Genomic DNA, 23,880 nt, shown 5'->3' on the forward strand with positions numbered 1-23,880 from the left:
GTAGACCAGGCTGGTCTCGAACTCACAGAGATCCGCCTGCCTCTGCCTCCCGAGTGCTGGGATTAAAGGCGTGTGCCACCACCGCCCGGCCAGGGTTTCTTTATGTAACAGTCCTGAGTGTCCTGGAACTCACTCTGTAGACCTGGCTGTCTTTGAACTCACAGAGATCGGTCTGCCTCTGCCTCCAGAATGATGGGATCCAAGGTGGGCTGAGCCACCACTGCCCAACTCTGATTTGCTTCTTATTTGTATCATAGTTATGGTTGGTTCAGCCATAATAATAATAAAGGTAACATGCAATGATTTTTCTGGCTGACTTAGTAACTTTATGGCCACACACACACACAACTCTAATTTTAAAAACCCATTAATTTATTCACTTGTGTGTGATGCATGGCACACATGAAGGGGAGGGGCCAGCTTTTGGAAGCTGGTTTTCTACTTCTACCCTGTGGTCCTGAGGGCTCAAACTCGGGTCATCACAGAGCTACAGACACCCCAGCCCCCACACTTCGCATGGGCACCCGCCATCTGTAATCCCATGGCTTTGCGGAGGTGAGGACAGATGCTCTAAAGTCAGAACTGTCCTCGGCAACATGAATCGGATGCTAATGTCCTACTGAGACCATCCCAAACCAACCGACAAAAACAAACCACTTGTCAACCTTGAAGTCAAATGTGTGGAAGAAGATATAAGGTTTCCTAAAATCTTTTTAGGGTTAAATGGGGGGGGCACCCCCAGCGTTTCTGAGATGACCATAAGCTGAGGGATGACCTTCATTTTGCCTGAGTCAGTTCCCTGGCAACTTTACTGATTGGATTTTGCCTGTGGTTAATCTTGTCAGTTTGACTGGGTTTGGAATCACCCAGGAGACACAGCTCCGAGTGTCTTTTCCCCTTTGTTTCCTGTGCGTGTGTGTTTTGCCTGCATCTGTGTCTGCATACCACATGAGTGCCTGGTGCCTGTGGGGCCAGAAGAGGGCGCTGGATCTCTGGAACTGGAGCTACAGCTGGTTGTGAGTCGTCACGAGGGTACTGGGAACTGAACCCCGGTCCTTTGCAAGAGCAGCAAGCGCTCTTTGGTGCTGAGCCCTCTCTCCAACTCCTCTAGGTGTATCTTTGAGTCTCCGGAGAGATTTGACTGAGAGGACCCACCCTGGGATCTGACGGGACCTTTTCATGGGCTCTGGTCCTGGCCAGAATCAAAAGGGGGACGAGAGAAAGCCAGTTGAACAGACATTCCCTTCTCTCCTTCCTGGTTGGCATCACCAACCATGCTGCTCACAGCTGCTATGCCCTCTGCCATGGTGCACTGCACTCCCTGGAACTATGAGCCAAAATAAACCCTTTCTCTATATAGTTGCTTTTAGTCAGGTCACTGCAAGGAATAAAAACATGTATTACTGTCCAATTCTCTGTATTTAAGGGGTCCCCTTTTAGTACCTTGACTTCTTTGCAGGACAATGTAGAACACAGGCTAACAGGTCTCATGTTCCAATAACCAGCCTGCCCGATGGCACCACGTGTTTCAGAACGAGAAATCTGTGGCTCGTCCTGTGTTGGTTCCTTCCATAAAGTCCCCGGTCAGGGAAGCCATGTTCTGACCCAGACATTCTTCCTGAGGGGGTCACTGCAGCCAAGCACAAAAAGCATTCCAATTTACCGCTTAAACTATTGTTTCTATCACATTGCCACTGATCTTGCATATCTGCCTAGCTTACAAACATATAAGATACTAGAGACGTGCATTCTTATGTAAGGTTGTGTGAGCATTGGTGCGCACTGCCTGGTACTCATGCAGAGGCCAGAGGACCTTAGGTGTCGGTCCTTGCCTTCCACTTCGACACAGGGTCTCTTGTTTTACTGCCTCATGTGCCAAGCTCATGAGCCCTCCAGCTTTTGGAGATTCTCCTGTCCCCACTTCCCATCTCACTGCAGGAACACTGAATTAGGTATGTGCTACTATGCCTACTTTGATGTGACTTTCTGGGGATTTGAACTCAGGTCTCCACACTTGTGCCACAATGCTTCTTACACACTGAGCCATGTTTCTGGCATCATTCCCTGTTCCCATTTATTTATTTATTTATTTGACTGCTGATTTACTTTTTCCATATCCATCTCACCCTAGTCAATTCTGGTGACTTACGTATAACAGGAGCCTCCAGGGAACACACTCTCCATGTGTGCTTAGTTCCTGGTGTGCTGTTCATAAAATAAAAAGGCATTTTAAAACCTTCAGGCTTTAGCCCATCACAGTTCAGTGGCAACAGTCTGTCCCTCGCTACATTTCTTATGTTGAGGCTACTTTAAGCATAATACACTTTTCAAAGGCTAAACATCTTGTTAAAATAGTTCATAGTTGGGGGCTGGAGAGATGGCTCAGCAGTTAAGAGCACTGGCTGCTCTTCCAGAGGTCTTGAATTCAATTCCCAGCAACCACATGGTGGCTCACAACCATCTGTAATGGGATCTGATGCCCTCTTCTGGAGTGCAGGTGTACAAGCAGAAAGAGCGTGTGCGCACACGCGCGCGCGCGCACACACACACAAAGTTGTGTGTGTGTGTGTGTGAACTCTTTTAAAAAAAAGTGAGTAATCAAAGAGCTGGCGAGACGGCTTAGAAGGTAAGGCACCTGCTACCAAACAGGACAACCTGAATTCCATCCCCAGGACCCATGTAGTGGGAGGAGAGAACCAACTCCCAAGTTGTGCTCTGACCTCCATACCCACAAAATAAATATAATTTAAAAGTGGTATTCTGTGGTTTGAAGGCAGATGTGGTTTGTTCTTTTTAAAAGTGACTACAAAGGGGAGTGGTGGTTTAAGCTTACGCTAGCTAACACTGTTTAACAGGAACTGCTAACAATGACAGAAAAATAAACACAAACAGGGACAAATGACCTTTTATTCCATACAGAGATACAAAGGCAATAGTATGTAGCAACAGTCTGAAGGCCAGTCCAAATTCTTGGGAGGAAGTGAATTCATAGCAAATGTCATGATGGCTGGTCAGAGAGAAGGTCAGGGGGCGGAGGGAGCCAAGACAGACGGCGGCTAATAAATAACACACGTGCGCACAACTCCGGTGTGCCAAGCTGAGGCTCGCGGGTGACCTGTGCTGCTTACAGCAGGGCTCCACCGCAGCCATGGGAAGGTCTCCGAGGGCGCGGGGCACAGTTCTAGCTGGGCATTCAGGGAAGCAGCAGCCTTCCAGTTACGGGGACACCAGAAGGCACTGCCATTTGGACTCGTTACTGTCTTGGAGGTGGCCGATGCGACCATGTTCGTGATGGGCATTCTTTTTAATAAAACATACTTGGAATCAGACATGGCGGCTCATGCCTTTAATCACGGCACTTGGGAGGCAGAGGCAGGCGGATATCTGTGAGTTCTAGGGCAGCCTGGCTTGCAGAGAATTCCAGTATAGCCAAAGTTAGAGACCCTGTCTCCTGTCTCAAAAAAAGGGGGAGAGAAAGAAAAGAAAAAAAGAACACTGGACACAACTGTAGGTCCTGTTTGAGGTGGTGCTGGTTATAACAGTGTCTCTTCTATTTTTTTTTTCTCTCTCTCTGAAATAGGGTATGGCTATGTAGCCCAGGCTGGCTTTGACTTAGTGATCTTCCTGCCTCGGCCTCTGGGCACTGGGACTATAGGCATGTACAACCACACCAGCTTGAGCATTTTCCTTTAACCTAAAGACAGTATTTTCTGAGAAAATTATGTTCCAAAACCTAATGGAAAACAGGGTCACTGGTGGCAGATCCCTTCCCCAGCACCCACCGCTACCTGTACCCACTCATGGAGGCCCATGTGGACTCCAAAGGACACTTTTCCAAGGCTTATACTTGGAATAGGAACATGCTACATATCTGTCACTAATTAACCACGGTGGGGCGGGGGGGGGGGGGAGCTAAGACAGGGTTTCTCTTTGTAACCATCTTGGCTGTCCTGGAACTTGCAGATCAGGCTGACCTCAAATTCAGAGATCCACCTGCCTCTGCCTCCCAAGAGCTGGGGTTCAGGGCGTGTGCCACCAACTGGCTATCTTGTCACTAACTAATAAAATGGCTTATTGGCTTTCGATATACATCAGTAAACTCGGTAATATTAGTTTAAGTTTTATGCTTTATGCAAGACTACTGAACCAAAACATCGAAGAAATTGAAGGCTCAGTAGTATGATTTATCTATCTTTTTGGATAAACAGATTTTTTTTTAAGTTTATGACTTTTAATCTAAGAGCAGAGGTTTCCAAATTCAATGCATGAAACTGAACAGTCTTTGTTAGTCAGCGCCGGAGAGTAGAGGGTTCTGGGAATAAAAGCACAAACGTGGTGGCAGAGGAGAGTGGGAAATGGGTGTGGACTCCCAACATGACATGGATTGGCTGCTGTTGCTAAGATATAAACCCTACTGTAGCCATAGAGAAGCTTCAGGAATTCAGATATACAGATTAACCCAATAAGGAACGCCCCTTTCTCAGGGTATTCTAAAGCATTTTACAAATCTTTAAGATTCCTATTGCTCACATCTTAAGAAATAAATTTATACTTTAGTAAGGCACTCTTGGAATACAAATAGTTTTAAAAAACATTACATTTCGGGCTAGGGTAAGCCATCCCTTTGTGGGAGGGAGGGAGCGGACACTGTCCCTGAATGGAGCTCAGGGCACTGCTCCAAGTGGGTGCCTCGGCTGGCTCAGTGTCTCTAAATGGCCGGCTATGATCGTGGGGTTCTCCTTCACCAGGAAGGACTATGCTAAGAACGCCGCCCAGATTCAATGGCGAATTCAAAAGCAGCTGCTCTTTTTCTCCTGAAGCTGCTTTATAGGAACAGAGAACAGTGACTTGGAATTGGCTCCGCCCACAAGGCACGGAAGATGTCACAGTCTTCACCCACTGATTGCTCGCGTGGGTCATCCTTCACCGTGAATCTGATGCGCACGCGCGCTATTCACCTGCCAGCTTTCACTGCTAAATAAGAACTTGAATCCCACCATCCTTATTGCTAAGTAAAACACACACCACCTAGGAGACCCTAACAGAATAGGGCTGGGCGGGGCTCCACTCTTTCCTACATGGTGGAAGAAAATGAGGGAAGCGGGATGGGGGATGTAATTTGAAGCCTGAAATACAACTTCACTGTTAAAAGAGGACACTGAACGTCCCGTTGGAGGGAGAGGACTTAAAACACGGGGCTTCAGGAGTGTGAGATGGAGGCACCACTGGACCAGGTCTTTGCTTCCAAGAAGTAATGGAGGATCCTAGAAGGGCAGCGGTAAGGCATTGTCTTTTTGAATTCTTTGGGCTGGCAGCAAAGGACCAGTTACTTCCCATAGAACTTCTTGTTGAGAAGGAAGATCAGGAGGTTGACGTTTACTTTAGCTCTGTCAAATAACTTCATGACCGCAACCCCTTCATACTGTAGCTGCAGCAAGTCCTGTTTGAAAAGGAAACATTTTAAGGGTCAAATCTGGAACAAGAAAAGGAAGGGCCCCATGAAGGGAGGAGCCAGGAGGGGCGAGGCAGGCCTTATGTGCCAGGTGTGAGATGCAGTGAATGAGAGGAAAAGGTCCCAGCGCAGAGATACAGTCACCCCGCGTGCTGGAGCAACAGGGAGTGCTGGCCGGTTAGCCTGGGGTCCGCAGGCTAACTTGGTCTTAGGGGATCATTAAATTTATAGTAAAATATTCTAAACATTCGTGGTGAAATAGGCTAGTGGCTGAAAATGAGACTGGCTGGATCGGGACTCGCTAGATTCTTTTAAGACAGTCTTCCTTGGGACAGGCTGCCCTCCAACTACTGTCTCCAGGTCATGACAATGGGTCGTAGACAAGCACTCTACCAGCCGAGAGCTGCATCTCTAGCTCCATGACCTGCTGGGCTCCTGTGTTTAGGAGACTGAATACTGAATGTGTACTCTGATGTGCAGACTCTGCCTTCTACTCCACTGCAAAGAGGACCACACGCTCATCGGATGTCCGGCCTGCGAGAGGCATCGTTTAGGCGCATTACACAGTATCTTTTCAAGTCGTCCCAAAAATCCTCTCAAGCGTGATTATCTGAACTTTAAGGATGAGCTGCCGAGGCTCACGGCATGTTGGGTAGCATGGCCATCAAAAAGAGCTGGCTTTGGGTGGTCCAGACGTGACACGGGCTTTTTTCTCAGCACTCTCTGCTGTCCTGAAGGCCTCCGTCACACTCACTGTCAGGGTCTCTACTGCTAAACTTGAGAGACTGTGACGAGAAAGCCAGGGTCAAAGGGCATGACGGGACAGCAGTGTCACGAGGCTGGGGACCATGGTGCGTCCTCTTTGCCTGACCTAACTAAATGTACCTGTGAACCAGACAAGTTCATGAATCTGAGCATCGGCGCGTGTTTCCTTAGCAGACGCTGAGACCCACGGGGTAAGGGCTTGTGTGTAGCAGTTCTTAGGAACAGTGTATGAAGAAACCCTTCACAATTATTGGATTAATACGCTCGGAGAGACTCCTGGTTCCCGAGAAGGAAATGGAGATGACTAAGACAGACTGTTTTAAGAGTTCACAGTTTTGGGGCTGGCAGGGAACTATGAATCAGCTCACACCGTCAACAGAGGCTGTCTCTCTGGGCTGCTGAGGCAAGGGGAAGAGCCGCCAGGGAGGCTGTGGGGAAAGGCTGCAGGGGAGGCAACAGACACCGCACGCCACGCCAAGTGCTCACTGTGTGATGGGGGCAGAAGGCAGGCAGGGGGAGAGGAAGGGCAGCCGACTGGGTGAGGAGACAGCGTCCTGTGCAGAAGTCTGAGTGCTCACAGAAGGCATTCTCCTGTCTGCCAGACCACAGCAGTGTGAAGCGGGGCAGGGAGAAGACACAGAGGAGTAGAGCGTGTGGGAGGCCCTGGGTTTGACTCCCAGCACGGCAAAAACAACAGACCAATCGACAGAACTAGGAGGCCTCTGAGGCGGCGCACACACAAAGCCAGAGGGGTCCGGACCCTGCTTATGAACCCTCCCAGTTTTCTGATGATTTTGGCTTTGGATTTTGAAGATGGCTTTCACTATACAGCCTGGCCTGGAATACACACTTCATCCGAGAGCTTCAGGTCCACGCCTGCGCGCACCCACCTGATAATGCAACATGAAAGTCTCCATTTGAACTCCCATGAACTTGGCTTTCACTTCAAAGTCTCCAACTTCTTCTGTTGGACCGATTTCAAAGATAACATTTTTAAACCTGTTGAAAAACAACACCATACGGGTGAGCGTCACGTTTTCAGGTAATGATACTCTCAGGTGGGGGAGGGGACATCGGGGCGCCTGGTAGAAGGTACAGGACCAGAGTTCTCCTGCAGGGGAGGCACCATGGGCAGGACATCCTCCCATGCCCTCTGGGAGAGAGAAATGGTCTCTTCTTCCAAGAAGCATTTGCACTCTGCAAAGAGGACCCACAGGGAATGCCACACCGACCTAAAGCGATGATGCCAGGGGCTCTTCCTTGAAGCTACCGTAGAAAGTTAGTCATAAAAGGAGATAAAGGAGCAATATGTGGTGGCTCACACCTATAATCCTAGCACTCAGGAGGAAGAGGCAAAGGCAGACAGATCTCTGAGTTCAGGGCCAGCCTGGTCTACAGAGTGAGTTCCAGGACAGCCAGACTACAGAGAGAACCCTGTCTTGGGAGCTGAGGGAGGCGAGCGATTGCACGGACGTCTGAGAATAGGGAGAGCTGACTGGGTAGAGCAGAGAGAGTCGGCGAGAAGCAGAGGCTCTGGCGGACAGAGCACATGTGCACACTTCAGCATGCCAAGTACACGCTGCCTCAGGACAGGAAGCTTCACAGTACCGGCAACAAGTAGGGTTACGCTGCTCCCCAAGAGAACAAAGTGCATCACCCCACACTTGCAGGTCATGGAAACACAACAGAGAGCCACCCAGGTGTGCAAGAGGACACCAAGGCTAAAAGACCACCCACAGCATCTGTGCTCAGAAAGTCAAAATGTGAGGGACCACACGGCCCTCCCCCCCACTTCTGGGCATATGCCGGAAGACCTGGCTCTCGCAATAGCTTAGAAGCGGAAACAGTGTCTGTCTATCTGTGCATGAACGAGAAATGAGAAACAAAATGTGGTACAGACAATGGAATATCATTTAGCCTTAAAATTCAAAATGAAGGAAATCCTGTCATGTGGTTAAATCTCTAGGACATCATGCTAAGTGAATGTCCAAGCCAGTCACAAAAGCTAAGAAGTGCACGGCTTCATGAATGTGAGGTAACTAATGCAGTCACGTGCAGACCACGAAGAGCATAGCAGGGCCTGGAGGCTGGCCAGAGGGGAACACAGGGAGGGAATGTGCCAGATGAAACCCTCCTAGCAACGCGAACCCTGAACTACACCCTTGAAAATGGTTACAACATGAACTCTATGTTGTGTGTTTTTGTAATAGTTTTTCAAATGCCAGGGCTGCCAGAGGACACTGGGTCAGAGACCTGAACTATTCTGACCTGGGGCAAAGCAAGCCGGGCTTCCTGGAAGGATGCAGCTGCTCCCTATGTGGAACCAAGTAAATGCTTTGTGAGGGCATGCATGGTGGTTTCAATGAGGCTCATGTTTGAATGTTGGGCACCAGTAGGTGGAATGGTTTGGGAAGGATTAGGAGGTGCGGCCTTGTTGGATTAGGCATGGCCTTGTTGGAGGAGGTGTGCCACTGGCTTTGAGATGTCAGAAGCCCACACCAGGCCTAGCTTTGCTCTCTCTCTGTCTGCTTTCTACTTTGTGGATCAGAGGTGACTTTTCTGTTACTGCACCAGTGCTGTGCCTGCCTGCCTGCTGCCGGTGTCCCTGTCACCATGATCATGGGCTGACTCTGAGACCAATGCTGCCTTTTCTTTTCTTTTTTTTTTTTTAAATATTTATTTATTTATTTATTGTATATACAATATTCTGTCTGTGTGTATGCCTACAGGCCAGAAGAGGGCACCAGACCCTATTACAGATGGTTGTGAGCCACCATGTGGTTGCTGGGAATTGAACTCAGGACCTTTGGAAGAGCAGGCAACGCTCTTAACCTCTGAGCCATCTCTCCAGCCCCCAATGCTGCCTTTTCTAAGTTGCTGAGGTCACTGTGTTTTGTCACAGCAGTAGAATGGGAACTAAGACAGTATATCTTGATCACACACAGAAAATGAGGGACCGGCTTCCTGATTCTAAGAAGAGAGATTATGATGGGCGTGTACACATGCTGGTGTCAATGCCTGGGATAAATGGGAAAAAGAAATTCATTCTCAGGTGGCAGACTTCTGAGGTGTGAAGACACCTGTCCTCAGGCTTGACTGCTAGAGTTCCGTCCCTGGGACCCACGTGGTAGGAGGAGAACCAGCTCCTGCAAGCCGTCATCTTAGCTCCATGTACACACTGTGGTGTATGTGTGTGCACACAGGTAAAATAAACATAACTTAAAAATGCATTCTCTTCTTATTGCCAGGCTAATGAACTGCTTGTAAAACCTAGCTCTGCACATGAAAAACATATATAAAAGAGCCACCTAGAAAGAGAATAAGAATAATAAGATAACAACAGGATGAATTCAAATTTAAAAAAAAAAGTTTCTAAAACAAAGTTGAAATGGAAATATTCCGGGAAGAAACGGCTCCACAGGAAAATGCTACTTCCCCAGCTTGAGGACTTCAGTTCAGATCCGCAACATCCACGTAAAATAAGGCTCTGGGCACAGCAGTGCATCCCTGCCTGTAAGCACGGCACTGGGAAGGAGGGTGGTAGACACAGGCGGAGCCCAGGGGCTTTCTAGCCAGCAGCCCAGCAGGACTGATGCGCTCCAGACTCAGTGAAGGTCTGAGCCTCCCAAAATAAGCGTGAAGGTGAACAGGAAGAGGGCACCTGACACTGACAGGCCTCTATGCTCGCTCACGCACGCGCGTGCACACACACACACACACACACACACACACACACACACACCAGCACACACACACCAGCACACACACATGCACAGAAGAAGGAAACACTCACTGATTTGCTTGGAGGTCCTCAATTTCCAGAAGAACTCCCTTTTCATGTAGCCTTGCTGCTGTGTATTTCAGGGAAATCTTTTTGCTTTTCTTGCCTTTCATTTCCCTAGGCTTTTTGGAGACCCTGTGAAGGGAAATAGAGACCACTTTATGAGGACTTTAATCCACTACAAGTCTTAGACATCGTGGAAGTGAGGACAGACTCTTTCACTGCACTCTAGAAGGGGCTTCTACTTCTTCCCACCCCTCCAACAACCCTGGGAATGACTTCAAACAGAGACTCACTTGCCCTTGCTGGCCAAGTTATCCAAGCAGGTTTTGATGTAGCTCTTGTAGTAATCCACCTGCTCTCCATAGAAGGTAGCCTTAGAGTTCAGAGCTGCGTACGTCTGCTGCAGCTTCACCAGCTCGGCTTTCCTCCTCTGCCTGTACCTCCGCTGATTCCGGATATCCTGGGGCATAATCATGAAAGTTAGGGAGACCGTGCCTCTTGAACCAGCACCCTTCACGAACTCTACATCCTAGCTGGGCTGAACTCAAACATGCCAACCGTTCTTAGTGGGCAGCGACCAGCTTTCACAACCTAAATGAAATCCAGATCTCATCTGCCTGTATCCTCTGGCAACAGGGAGCTGTGTGCTCAGGTTTTTGTGTTTTTAGACTTTACTTACAAAGCTGGTCTAAGCCTCAGAAACATGCTGTCCTGAGAGGGAAGAAAATGAACCAAGTTCGTAGGTGCAGACAGCATTATCTCAGTGAAATTAGAACTCCGGGCCCTGGCTTGGGGAGATTCACACAAATCAAGTGTATATATTCCGTAGCTATTGTGGGAAAGACCTGCATATGAGCTGTACTGTGGTCTAAGTGGCTACTGTCTGTTCATGAGCTCCTGGAGTACTGACAGTAAACAAGGCTGGGCCACCACTGTCCCCGCATGCAGTACCTTGGCAATGTCGTTGATGAGTTCCTGGTATTTGTTCTTTGGGTCCACGGTCCCGAGTTCCGTTAGCTTCTTTAGGCCAGTCTGAATTTTCTCCTTCTTCTCCTGAAGGCTGAGGTTGTTGTCCTCCTTCATGGGTTTCGACTTCTTCATCTTGTCAGGGGTTTTGGCATCCCGGATAGCGCGTCTCTGCATGGCCCTCTGATGCTCAGCTTCCTACAGATGCAAACAAGAACACTGGATAAGTTCACCATAGCAGCAGTCCTAAACTTGGACCCCTCTAGCAAATCTGCGCTCGGATGCAGAGTTCTCACACTCACCGCAAACTCCTCCCTCTACTAAATGCCAAACAAGGAACAGCATCAAGGTGAAATCTCTCATTCTGCCTAGCAGAGTACAGTTGTGAGTCTGGATGCTTGGCCTCCTTGACACTAGGTGTAATCAGGAAACTAGATTCCGTGAGCCATGAAATCTGTTATCTTTTCCTAGCTTGATTTGGGACGTTGAAGTCACTGTTATTTTATTCAAAATGTGGCTCAATTTAACTATACAAATTAACACAACAGCAGTGCCCGGCGAAATCTTGCCAATTGCCCCTGACTCGCTGCCTGAGCTGAAGCAGGCTCTCAGGCATGCTGCAAACAAGCGTGGTGTCATATCAAGGAACCCTTCCTTACACTCTTACCCTTTCCCTTGCTTTTTTTTTTTAAACAAAACAAAACACTGAGACTAGGCTACTTGCCAGCTAGCCCAGGCTGGTCTTGAATTTGGTAATCTTCCCGTCTCACCCTCCTATGGAGCTAGGGTAATATGGGGTACTGCCAGGCCCACCAGATCCCCCAGATCCAGACCCCTCTTTAACAATGTCAGTCTTTTCTGACCTTGGCACCCACGGCTGTCATCACCATCTCCTCACCCAGTCTGAGCTCTGGAGTTCTAGATAACTCCACCGTCAGAATTGTGTTTTTAGCAACCCCCTCCCCATCTTCACCCCGGATTCACTGTATTCCTCCCTCGTTGGCCCCAGTGTTCCTGTGGATTTTCTTGTTTTCCATCACAGCCAATCCTCAGTGTGGCTTGGGCTCTGCTGCTTGTGTCTTGACTTTCTGACACTCTGTTCCTCACTGGCCGCCACCTCGAAAATTCTGGGGTTTTGTTTTGTTTGAGATGGAGTCTAACTGTGTAGCCCTGGGTGGCCTAGAACTAGCAACGTAGACCATGCTGGCCTTAAACTCACAGATATCTTTGCTGAGATCAAAGCCTGTCCACCAAATCCAGCAACTTCTGGTTTGTTTGTTTTTAACTTTTATGTGCATTGGTGTTCTGCCTGCATGTGTGTCTGTTTGAGGGTGTCAGATGTTGGAGTTACAGACAGTTTTAAGCTGCCATGTGGATGCTGGGAAATGAACCCAGGTCCTCCCTCTGGAATAACAGTTAGTGCTCCTACCTGCTGAGCCTACTCTCCAGCCCTCTGGTATTTTTTGTTTATTGAGATAGGGTTTCTCTATGTAACAGTCCTGGGTGTTCTAGAACTCACTCTGTAGGACAGGCTGGCCTCGAATTCAAAGATCCACCTGCCTCTGCCTCCCGAATACTGGGATTAAACGCGTGTGCCACTACCACCTGTCCCTCTCCTGGCATTTTTATAATTGATACTATAGTTAATTTCGAAGGGTCTCACGGTTTCAGATGTATGTATTACAATTTTCCTAACTGGTCTTTAAGTGTGGAGCCACATCCTGTACTTTTACAGACATAACCAAGATATCCATGCAATTACAGCTATAAGACAGGCATTCAATTCCTAGACAGACCGCTCTGCCCCGGAATAAGTTCTTGTCCATCCCCCTCTCCTTCCTCTCTGTTTCGCTCGTCTGTAAGGGTGTTTCATGTCCAAAGAACATTTTCTGGATTCAGAAGCCACCAACTTTCTTAGTCAGATGAGCCCTAATTATTACCGTCCCAAAGTTAGATCCATGCTCACCTTAGAGGCCCATCCCTTCCCTGTACCCCTATCCCCCATCCAGGGATGCTCCTACCATAGATGATCTTATCCAGTTTAGGGGGGGCAGGTATGAAACCTTCGTGTACCTGTTCACTGGTGGCCGGTGTCTCTAGGATCTCAGTCAGGGTGTCTCCTGGCTGGAACCGGATGACATCCACAATTAAACGTTTTGTGCTGCAATGAGATAGGAATTTCGTTTTGTTTTGTTTGTGGAGACAGGGTTTCTCTGTAGCTTTGGAGCCTGTCCTGGAACTAGCTCTTATAGACCAGAACTCACAGAAATCCACCCGCCTCTGCCTCCTAAGTACTGGGATTAAAGGCATGCGCCACCACTGCCCAGCGAGATGGGAATTAGTTTTAACATGGCTGTGAGTGCCACCTCCTCATCACTGGATCTAAGCAGTGGCTGAAGCACCGTCACCATCACAACGCCTTGCGACAGCACCCACAGGGGCAGCAGTTACTGGCATAGGAGCAAGGAGCTACAACAAGTGGTACAGGGAGGGTTTCCAAGATTGCAGTTGTCTATTAGAAAGGAGCCCCGTGCCAAGCACAGCGCAGGGCGGTGAGTGCTGTGATGGCAAGGGAGGCTAGGATGGCGCTGCAGGTGAACTGGGTTCCAGGCCACTTCCTCCTCCCTCCAAAACTCACTTCAGTAAGATGGTCCGAGCGTCCATCTCCGCATTCTCGTCACCGGGTACGTCAAACTTGTTGGTCAACGTGAGAGACACTTCTGTCTTAGCCAGTGCCTCTTTGTTGGGGTCATTTAGATTGCCGCAACTTTCCCCTGTAGTTTTGGGAGCGTAGAGAGAGTCAATGTAACAAAAAGACACTTTGGAAGGAAAACAATACAATACAAATAAACACCATGCAGGTCAGTGGCTCTTGATGAAGGAGCACTCAAGTGTGGCAGGCAGTTCTTACTGAGGAGTGAAGGAAGATATGCCAAATGGTTAAGCGAAAAGGTCCGTAATACAGTAACGTCATAAATGCGTAAAAAGTCGTTTCACTGGGCACGGTGGTGCACACCTCCAGTCCCAGCCTTCAGGAGGCCGAGAGAGTGTGAAGCCAGTCTGGTCTTTTAGTGAGTTCCAAGCCAGAGAGGACCACAAAGTGAGACTCCTCCTCTCAAAAAATTTCAACAATGTAACCTTGAAATTCTCCCTCAAAATAGCCTTCCCTTTCTAGGACTTAGACGTTCTAATTATACATGCTTATTTTTGTCTTTGTATTTGAAAGCATCTGCTTCACTGGACTCAGCTGCTCAGAGGTGGGGGCCTATGTTGGTTTTTGTCTCCCACAGGGTATCTAGAATTCGATACAGTGCAAAATCAGAGAGGCAATGACAGTAATCCCGACGCGCTCCCGCTCATCTTTCAGTAGTTAATGAAGAACATTACCTATGAGGGACTCGATGGTGGGCACCTCGCCAAGGTCGTCCAGCAGTTCGTGGATGGGGTCATTGTGCTCTGGAGCAATGGCATCCTGATGGTCCAACAGGAGCTGCAAAGACCCAGTGGTTGACCCCACATTCACCCTCAACCCTCCGTCCCCACTGGCATGGCCCATCAGAGAGCTCCACAAAAGAGGCCAAACAACAAAACCACCATGGCCAGGGGACAAGCAAGTTCACCTACTGAACAGCATGAGGGACAAAGCAGCACTGAACTTCATGGAACAGCATCCACTGTGAAAGACCGGGAAACCCTGCCCTGGTCCCCTTTTTACCTCCTGGCCATAACAGATTCAAACGCTCCTGTGTAAGAAAGTCACAGGACACAGGCTAAATTCATGGCTACGTCTGATAAGCACCAATATGACGACACACTGAGATTTGTTCAGGGTCCTAGGGACATAGCTTGTTTTGGTTGTTTTTTGTTATTGTTTCCCAATGCTGGGTTTTAAACTCTGCCAATGTACAGTATCATTTTATTCGGAAAAGAAGCATCCAGATTCACACTAATATTATCTTAGTGCCACGCAATGACGTCTCATGCAAGGTACTATCCCAGGTAATGTCTTCAGAGAGGACAGCATTGGAACTCCAGCAACATTTTACATGTGTCTTCGTGTAGCTTTCTCTCTCTTTTTCTTTTGTCTTTCTTTCTTTCTTTCTTTCTTTCTTTCTTTCTTTCTTTCTTTCTTCCTTCCTTCCTTCCTTCCTTTCTTTCTTTTTTTCTCAAGACAGGATTTTTCTCTGTAGCTTTGGAGTCTGTCATGGAACTCGCTCTGTAAACCAGGCTGGTCTCGAACTCACAGAGACCCACCTGCCTCTGTCTCCTGAGTGTTGGGATTAAAGGCGTGCGCCACCACTCATTTGTACTTCTTGATGTACAAAGGAAGAAGAAAATTGTGTTTGAAAAACCATAGCTGGGCGGTGGTGCCGCACGCCTTTAATCCCAGCACTAGGGAGGCAGAGGCAGGTGGATCTCTGTGAGTTCGAGACCAGCCTGGTCTACAGAGCTAGTTCCAGGACAGGCTCCAAAGCCACAGAGAAACTCTGTCTCGAAAACCAAAAAAAAGAAAAACCTGTATAATTAGGGAGCTTCCGAAAGGAAAAGTCCACAGCCACAGAGGGACAGAAGCTGGTGTTCCAGGTTGCGTGAGAGGAGTGAGTCAGACGGCTGGTATAAAAGAGAGCGTTTCACCAAGCCACTGAGCCTGCGCTCACGGTGCACTTTTTGGAATCCATGCCTAGGGATGCTGGGTCAAGACACTGTCATACAGCTGCAAACATCACTTTGCAATGTCAGCATGGAGATCCTGATGCATGTGGCTTAGGGCTAATTTGCAGGACAGCAGATATTTGTGGTATGAAGTGCGGACGGAGGGTAGCTCAGGGACAGAGCACCTAGTACACTTAGGCCCTGGATTTCACTCCCAGCACCACAAAGAGCAGCAGTAGAAAAGGATCAGAAACTACAAGGAGCTGTGGTCAATTAAGATCACAATAGGGTACAGGCAGTGGTGGTGCCTTTAATCCCAGCACTCAGGAGGCAGAGGCAGGCGGATCTCTGTGAGTTCGAGACCAGCCTAGCCTACAGAGCGAGTTCTAGGACAGCCAGGGCACAGAGAAACCCCGTCTTGGAAACAAAACAAAACAAGATCACAGCAAAATGAGATGCCTGGCCATCAGTGAGGAGACAGGTGCCAGGGAAGGTAATGAGGGCGGTGTGATGAAGTGACGTCATTAAGGGGAACACTTACGGTGTGGGTGTTGATGATTTCGCCAATGGAAATGTAGATGACCGGCTTGGTGAGGGTGACCAGATCAGAATACTCATCCACGTTAAATTTATCCTGCAGCTCTGGGACATCGCAAGCACTTTGGAAAAACCGTCTGAAAAGCAGCAGCAGCAAGAGGCATTGGCATGGAAGCTGTGGAGAGGGCACTCAGACCTTGCCAGCACATGTTAAGACACTAAGCAGCCAAGACAACATTCCCTCATTCTAGAAAAATGGCCTCATGTTTGCTGTTCAATTCCCTCCTGGCAGCCCTGGGAATTCAGTCAGTTCTCTGGTTAGTTTTATTTCCACCCACAAGAATCACTCAACTCCGCCGGGCGATGGTGGCGCACGCCTTTAATCCCAGCACTCGGGAGGCAGAGGCAGGCGGATCTCTGTGAGTTCGAGACCAGCCTGGTCTACAGAGCTAGTTCCAGGACAGGCTCCAAAGCCACAGAGAAACCCTGTCTCGAAAAAACAAACAAACAAAAAAAAAAAAAACAAACAAAAAAAAGAATCACTCAACTACCAGGAGGTGGTGGAATACACTGTCAGTCCCAGCACTCGGGAGGCAGAAGTAGATGAATCTCTGAACCTGAGACAGCCTGGCCTGCAGAGTGAGTTCTAGGACAGCTAGGGCTACACAGAAAAATCCTATCTTGAAAACAAAACAAAACAAAAAACAAAAAAAACCCCAAAACAACAATAACAGAGAAATGCAAAACTTCTCGAGAAGAGTGGAACATCTCTCGATTCATTTGTGAGGTCAACATCCCCCTGACACCAAACAGGCAGAAGTATCATAAATGGTTAGGTATGCACCATCTACTCTGCCCTTACCTGAACTTCTGGTAGGACTGGGAAAGATACTCATTAATGATGCTTAGATGCGCATTGTCGCCCAGGAACATCTTGTTGGAAGCCGCATGCTGGAGCATCTTTGCGATGGAGCCCAGATTCCTGCGCTGGTCTGTGGTGAGCTGGCCTCCAGCCGACAGGTCAATGATGTCGAAGGCATCAGGAGCCACGATAGCCGGGTTCATGTATCGGTAGTAGAGCAGGTTACCAATGATCTGAAACAGAAGCACGGGCGTAAACTCCACACTGCCGAGGAAGCCACGCGGGACTGTGCTAGCAATGGACATGAGAAAATGCAGTCCTGCGAGGAAAAGGCAAACAGAAGACACACCGACATGCATGCATGCACACAGCCTTCCCTCAAGACCTGGAACTTGAAATAAGTAAATAAATAGTTCTGGGGCTGTAGGGGCATTAAAAAAAAAAAAAACCGAAATACTACTACCAGGGATCAATGAAAGAATGAATTCCGAGCCGGGCGGTGGTGGCGCACGCCTTTAATCCCAGCACTCGAGAGGCAGAGGTAGGCGGATCTCTGTGGGTTTGAGGCCAACCTGGTCTACAAGAGCTAGTTCCAGGACAGGCTCCAAAGCTACAGAGAAAACCCTGCCTCAAATAATACCAAAAAAAAGAAAGAAAGAAAGAGAAAAGAAAAAGAAAAGAAAAAAAAAGAATGGATTCAGAATGTACAAGTGCCATTTAAACTGTGTGATCCAACATGTCAGGACGCCCTGTGTTCACGTGACAGTAGCAGCCAAGGCTGCTGCCGTCCACCTGCACTTTGGTTTGCATGGGTGGGCTTCTATGAAGCTGTGGGGCACAGCAAGAGGTAACCCTTAAGATGACCTATTTAGCACAATGCCATTTGCCCGACCCCACCATCCGCATGCTGCAGACTGCAAAGGCCACGTTCATGCCTCTGAAGTGGGGTTCACTCAACACACATCTCCCCAGGAGAGCTCAAGGACAATCACGGCATCTCCCCTAGAGTTCCAGAAAAAAGTAAAATTAATTCACCTGAACAGAAAGTCTAGAACCGAGGCCTCATTGTAGGAAAGCACAGAACTAGGAGAGAGAAGAGAAGAGCGTTCAGATTAAAAAAATAAAAAGACAACTAGAAAGAGTACAGCCAAGTAAGGAAGGTCAGCAGCGAAGCCTGGGCGGAGCAGAGGAACTGTGCTTGCCGCTATTCGCCTGGCCACCAGGAGAGGGAGCAGTGCTTCAGAGAAAAGAGGACTCAGGAAAAAATCCAACTTCCTCTACTTAGTGGACATTGTGAGTCTCTCAGATGAGCAGAAGCTATTGGATTAGGGCTATCGCCTTCTATTTACAGCTGGTTTTGAGGCTCACAGTCAAGGACGAGCTGCAGCAGGATTGGCGCTTGCCGCTCAGGCACTTCCTGCAGGTCTGTGGTCAGAGTTGGGTTTCTAACCTGTCTCTATGGCTACGAGAAGGGCGGGGACCCAGGCAGCCTTCAGATGCTCACCTTCAGCAGCTCATCCTCGCCAGCGTCAGGAAACTTCTCGTGCAGCGAGTCCTTCAGCACTCTGGCAATGAAGCGCATCCCATAACTGTGGGGCGGACAAAACAGAGTACGGTCAGGGACAAAGAGTACATCATCAATGCCGGGACTGATCTGGGGTCACGACCGTTACCGACGGCACTCACGGGATCTTGTCCACAGAGCTGATGATGGCCGAGAGGAATTTGTCTGTCACGGCCCTCATGTTCCTGATGGAGTTGTCCAGCCTGGTCTTCACTTCCTCATGAGACAAGGCTTGCTCAGGGGTCACATCGTAGGGCAGTTTGCTGAGAAAACAGAAATGACCCCCGGCAACGTTAGTTAGACCAACCCCCAGGATGGCTCTCGAGGCAGGAAACTCACCTTTTATGAAAAGAAAAACCCGGAAGGTTTGCTGACTGAAGCGCCTCTGCACAGAGCTGGAAAAGCTAGGACTGAAATCTGAACTTGGGTTGTCAGCTGTGACTGGATGGCTTACGTGGCAGGCCCTGATAAGCACTGACTGAAGACATCACATCTCTGGAGTCCCTCTCACGGCAGCTATGGCATGCAAGCGGTAACCATAGACACACCATATGGGCTCGAGGTCACCTCAGCGAGACCACGCTTACCTAGCATACCCCAGGCCCTGTGCTGATCCCCACAATGAAGTAAAAGAGTGCTTATACAGAGGAAGCTCCCAGCCCCAACGACAGACACCTCAGCTCAGGCAAATAGAGAAGGGTCTTCTAGCAAGGAAGAACAGAAGGAAGAGAAAGGCGGTCAGGTCCTGGAGGGTTCCATACAAACTGCTAAGTCTGGACTTGCTTAGAAGCCAGAAGTAGCCACTAAAAGCTAAAGGTTCTAGAGAAGTGAGATGCCTCGGAGGGTGAAAGCGCTTGTCACACAAGCCTGGAAACCCGAGTTTGACCCCAGAACCCACAGAAAGGGGAGAGAGAGAGAACCAACTTCACAAAGTTGTCCTCTGACCTCCATTTTCCCTGACACGGACACACAGTTTATGCATTTTTGAGGAAAGACTGCCCTGGCTCCAAGGAATTAAAGACGGACAGACAGACACAGATGAGAGGTGTGGGAAACCAGTGTCCCAGCTTGAACCAGAGATGACGAGTATGAACAAAGTGAGTCCAACAGTGGAGACCAAGACGGCCCACAGGACTGAAGACACAGGACCGAGGGAGCACTGGGTTAGTCAGAAGAGGCAGGCGTGAGAGGATCGGGTGTGGGCCAGCGGCAGTGCGTCGGTCTAGCGTACACGAAGCCCTGGCTTCAGTCCCCAGCACCACATAAATCAGGCCCTTAAAGTGCATGCTTGGGAGGTGGAGGCGGAAGAATCAAGAGTTCAAAGTCGTCTGCAGCTACACAGGGAATTTAAGGCCAGCCTGGGATGCATAAGGACTTGTCCAAAAGGAAGAAAAGAAAAAGAAAGTCTGACTGACACCAGACTAACGGATGCACTACAACATGGGCCTACACTTAGCAGGGCGGAAAGAAAGGCAAGGAGCTGAGAGACAAAAAGAAACGCAGGGATAAAGGTTCTCATACTTCCAAACTTTAAAAAAAAAAAAAAGTGATGACTATCTTAGATTACCCAAGTGGTGACCTAATAAGAGAGACAGAGGGAGACTTAGTATACAGGGGAGAGGAGAGGTAGCCAGGGAGGCAGAGAACATAGTCATGTGGCCACAAGTTAAGCAGTGCCAAAGGCCACCGGAAACTGAAGCCAAGGAACAGATGTGTGGTAAGTTGGTTATAGTCACCATAGTAAACCAGGACAAGCAGACAGGGCTACGGCTGCCATAGCAGACGGAATGATACCAGTACTGTATTTGTAATTTACAATCAAGCCCTGTGTGTTTAATTTGTAAGCTCTTGTTGTCACTTTCAGACTAGTAAAATTCACTGTACCCTTACATGCTTGTTTGTCACAAGCAGTAGCGCTGGGGAGGGTGGCTTAGTGGTTGAGTATTCATCGTCCACCACGTACAAGGTCCTGGGCTTTGTCCTCAGCATTGCACGAAAGTCAACAAATAAGACAAAAATAGCAACAAGCAAAAGAATTGAAACCACAAGGGCCAGTGGTTTCAGTCAGAGAAAACACTGAGAACAACTCCCCCACCCCTCTGGGACAGGGTTTCTTTGTGTGGCCCTGGCTGTCCTGCCAACAGGACACTCTGTAGACCAGGCTGGTCTCAAATTCACAGAGATCCACCTGCCTCTGCCTCAAGAGTGTTGGGATTAAATTGAGAGGGAAATTTCAAGAAGATAAAGATGATACTTAGAGGTGCCAAGGTCCAAGTCTGCTGTGTTGGGTGGTTAAGTAGAAAGGGGGGTAAGTAAGGCTGGGGGCCCACGGTGCTTCCATGCTGGGTGATTTCCTACACCAGGTACTAGCACTGAAAAACACTCAATTTCCATTTTATGAAAACACCAACGCCAACAACACACACACACACACACACACACACACACACACACACACACACACACCCCGCGCCTTAACAACACAGGAAACTTTGTCACTGGTCTACAAGGGACACATTTTTTTGGTTTGATTTGGTTTTGTTGAAAAAGGGTCTCACTCTGTAGCTAACTTTGAATACCTGCCTCAGCCTCCAAAGTGCTGGCCTTACATGTATGAGCCATCACTGCACAGGAAAAGCCTTTCCCTGCTGAGCTACCTCACGCATGCCTTGTTCACTATTGCTTTATTCTACACTTATCTAAGTGCTGGCGTATAACAGGCACTCAATAAATATTTGCTAAATAAGTAAAATATCAACTTAACTTGACGCACAGTCCTCAAAGGAAAGATTGTGTGTGTGTGTGTGTGTGTGTGTGTGTGTGTGTGTGTGTGTGTGAGTATGTGTAACTGAGTCTCATGTGGTCTACGCTGGCCTGAACTCACTAGGTAGCTACGCCTGACCTTGCCTCCAGATTCCAAACACTGAGATGACAAACATGTCTGGCAGGAAGACTTACTTGAACTATTATTCTTGTAAACCAAAAACAACTGCATTAAAAAAAAAAATACAGAGAACAGCAAACACCTGAAAGAAAAGCGTTATGATCGTCTTACCTTGCCTCTCCTGTCTGAGACTCCATCTGATTAACCCAAGACTTGTAAATATCCACAGGATCGGTTTTGATGTTGAGCGATTTGTCATCCATAATCTCCTTCACCACAGGGGCCAAGATCTGCCGGAGAGCATTCTGGCCCCGGGCACCACGGTTGAAGCTTACAACCATTTTAATAACCGTAGGATTTCCTGTCACGATTTCTTGAATCTGATCCACCTTTGACCTATAAGATATCAAACACAAATTAAACTAATCTCAGAACTATCGAGTTAAGGATGCTCCTCTGGAAGCCCTTCCAAATATTCACAGAACCATCTACTGATGCTCACCCAGCTGCAGGAATCTTGACTGGACCCTTCCTGTTTGGACCAAGTACTGTAACTTCATTTTTTTTTTCTCTCTGAGATAAGGTCTTTCTATGTAGCTAAGATTGGCCTCAAACTCCTAATCTTCCTGCCTCTGCCTCCTGGCAACACTTTCTGTGTTTTGTTTGAAACAGGGGCTATGATTTTCTTGCCTCCGCCTCTTGAATGCTGGGATTACAGCTGGGACACCATGCCTAATCTACTCTTTCTTTTAAAGATTACGTGTGGTTATTTATGTAGAATGTGTATGTAGGTAATTCTATCATCAGGTCATCAGGCTTGGCAGCAAACACTTTGTACCCACTGAGCCATCTTGCCAGCCCCACCTGTCTCTCTCTCTCTCAAGAAGTCACTCATAACTGCAGTACTATGCTACAGTAATAACTGTTAAGAATTAGCTACTGTCTAGTTTAGTTCAGCTGAAGGGTTAATAGGTCTTTCATGCCTCTTCATAAAAGGCAAACTATTTTCCTGCCCCAGTCTCTAGAATGCTGGGATTTCAGAGTGCAGCACTATGGGGCAGTTACCAACGCTTTATACTAGCTGTTTTTGAAGTGGATACTTTTAAAGAGTATTTCTCACAAATCGAGAGCAAGGAAAGGCAAAGGTTAGTCTGAGTCTGAACTATGGGCGTCTCCAGTGATGGAAGGGCCTCCCCCAAACCCTATCCTACAGTCTGAGTCCAAACTACTATGGGCACCTCTGGGGACATAAGGCCCTGCCCACCCCGTCCGTACTTGATCTCCTCCTGGAGTGCCGTCTTGAAGAGCCGCAGCAGTAGGTACTCCTCTCGCTGGTTGGATGCGTAGTTGTACAGTGTGAAGATTACAGAGTCCATGAACTTGGTGGACTTGTTCTGAGGCATCTGAAAGATCAGCTTGGCCAGATAGGTTGGGTTGGTCTGAAATAAAGCCAACAGATCAGAAACTTTTAGATAATATAAAGGCTGATTTTTTTTTTAAAATTTATGTTTATAATTCTTTTGAAATTATAATCTGATTATTCCCCCCTTTCCTTTCCTCCCCATAAGCCCACCTATATATTCTCCCTTGCTCTCTCAAACTTCTGGCCTCTTTTTCTTTAATTGTTGATATATAAATATAGCCTGCTCAATGTGTGTAACGTTACTTGTATGTCTATCTTCAGGGCTGACCATCTGGTGTGCAGTTGGCGTGCTCTTCCCTGGGAAGACTGTTTCTCTTGCTCTCAGTGTTCCTAAGCTGCCCATAGTTCTCTGTCTAGGGTTGAAGCATCTTGAGCTTCCCCTCCCAAGATCATGCTTTGTAAAACGTCAAGGATTATAATATACAGAAGGAAAACACGATAGCCCTTCACATATGCCTCACTCCCAGAGGGATCTGGGCCAGGCGTCCCCGCGAGGAGGCAATCAGCCAGGTTTCCCACCTGGTTCCAGGAGCCCCTTACCTGCAATAAATAGAACAGGTGCTGATAGGCTTCCAGCTTCTCCCGCTTCTCCTTGCTCAAGGCCTTGAGGCCTCCCTTCTGCTTGTTCAGCATCATCATGTCCGACAGCTGCTCTTTGTTCTTCTTGGTAAGTTTTTTACTATGAGAAACCACGTCCTACAGACAAAAACCATCACACAGATCAAAAGGCTGGCAGGGCAGAGGCCACATTTCTGCACCTGGACCTCGTCCTAAAACAAACCAGGCTTCTGTATAATTAGACATGGACTGGGACGTTATTTATAATAAAATCTTAGAAAATGTGGAACACAAAACGATAGTGGCGGAATTAGAAGAGGATTAGCTAAGAAGAAAGTTGGCCTCCACTGTCCCTGTTAGAGTAGGCGGCCTCCACAGTCCCTGTTAGAGTAGGCGGCCTCCACTGTCCCTGTTAGAGTAGGCGGCCTCCAC

At 48.2% G+C, this 23,880-nt stretch overlaps 1 protein-coding gene across 1 annotated transcript in view; it reads right to left on the reverse strand.

Moving 5' to 3' along the window:
• Positions 1 to 2,887: 2,887 nt before the first annotated feature.
• The window catches only part of Iqgap1 (IQ motif containing GTPase activating protein 1), a 90,260-nt gene continuing 69,267 nt past the window's right edge, over positions 2,888 to 23,880 (reverse strand). The window contains exons 24-38 of the mRNA XM_005357651.3: positions 23,431 to 23,586; positions 22,743 to 22,906; positions 21,639 to 21,863; positions 18,706 to 18,846; positions 18,524 to 18,608; positions 17,020 to 17,252; positions 16,162 to 16,294; positions 14,355 to 14,457; positions 13,606 to 13,741; positions 13,041 to 13,128; positions 10,953 to 11,165; positions 10,295 to 10,461; positions 10,011 to 10,133; positions 7,108 to 7,216; positions 2,888 to 5,440 (exon numbers count right to left, since the gene is read on the reverse strand). Coding sequence (XP_005357708.1) covers positions 5,327 to 5,440; positions 7,108 to 7,216; positions 10,011 to 10,133; positions 10,295 to 10,461; positions 10,953 to 11,165; positions 13,041 to 13,128; positions 13,606 to 13,741; positions 14,355 to 14,457; positions 16,162 to 16,294; positions 17,020 to 17,252; positions 18,524 to 18,608; positions 18,706 to 18,846; positions 21,639 to 21,863; positions 22,743 to 22,906; positions 23,431 to 23,586 — 2,190 coding nt within the window. The 3' untranslated portion in view covers positions 2,888 to 5,326. The remainder of the gene's footprint in view (positions 5,441 to 7,107; positions 7,217 to 10,010; positions 10,134 to 10,294; positions 10,462 to 10,952; positions 11,166 to 13,040; positions 13,129 to 13,605; positions 13,742 to 14,354; positions 14,458 to 16,161; positions 16,295 to 17,019; positions 17,253 to 18,523; positions 18,609 to 18,705; positions 18,847 to 21,638; positions 21,864 to 22,742; positions 22,907 to 23,430; positions 23,587 to 23,880) is intronic.

Source organism: Microtus ochrogaster, chromosome 22 (genome assembly GCF_000317375.1).
Source record: "Microtus ochrogaster isolate Prairie Vole_2 chromosome 22, MicOch1.0, whole genome shotgun sequence".
Taxonomy (NCBI): Eukaryota; Metazoa; Chordata; class Mammalia; order Rodentia; family Cricetidae; genus Microtus; species Microtus ochrogaster.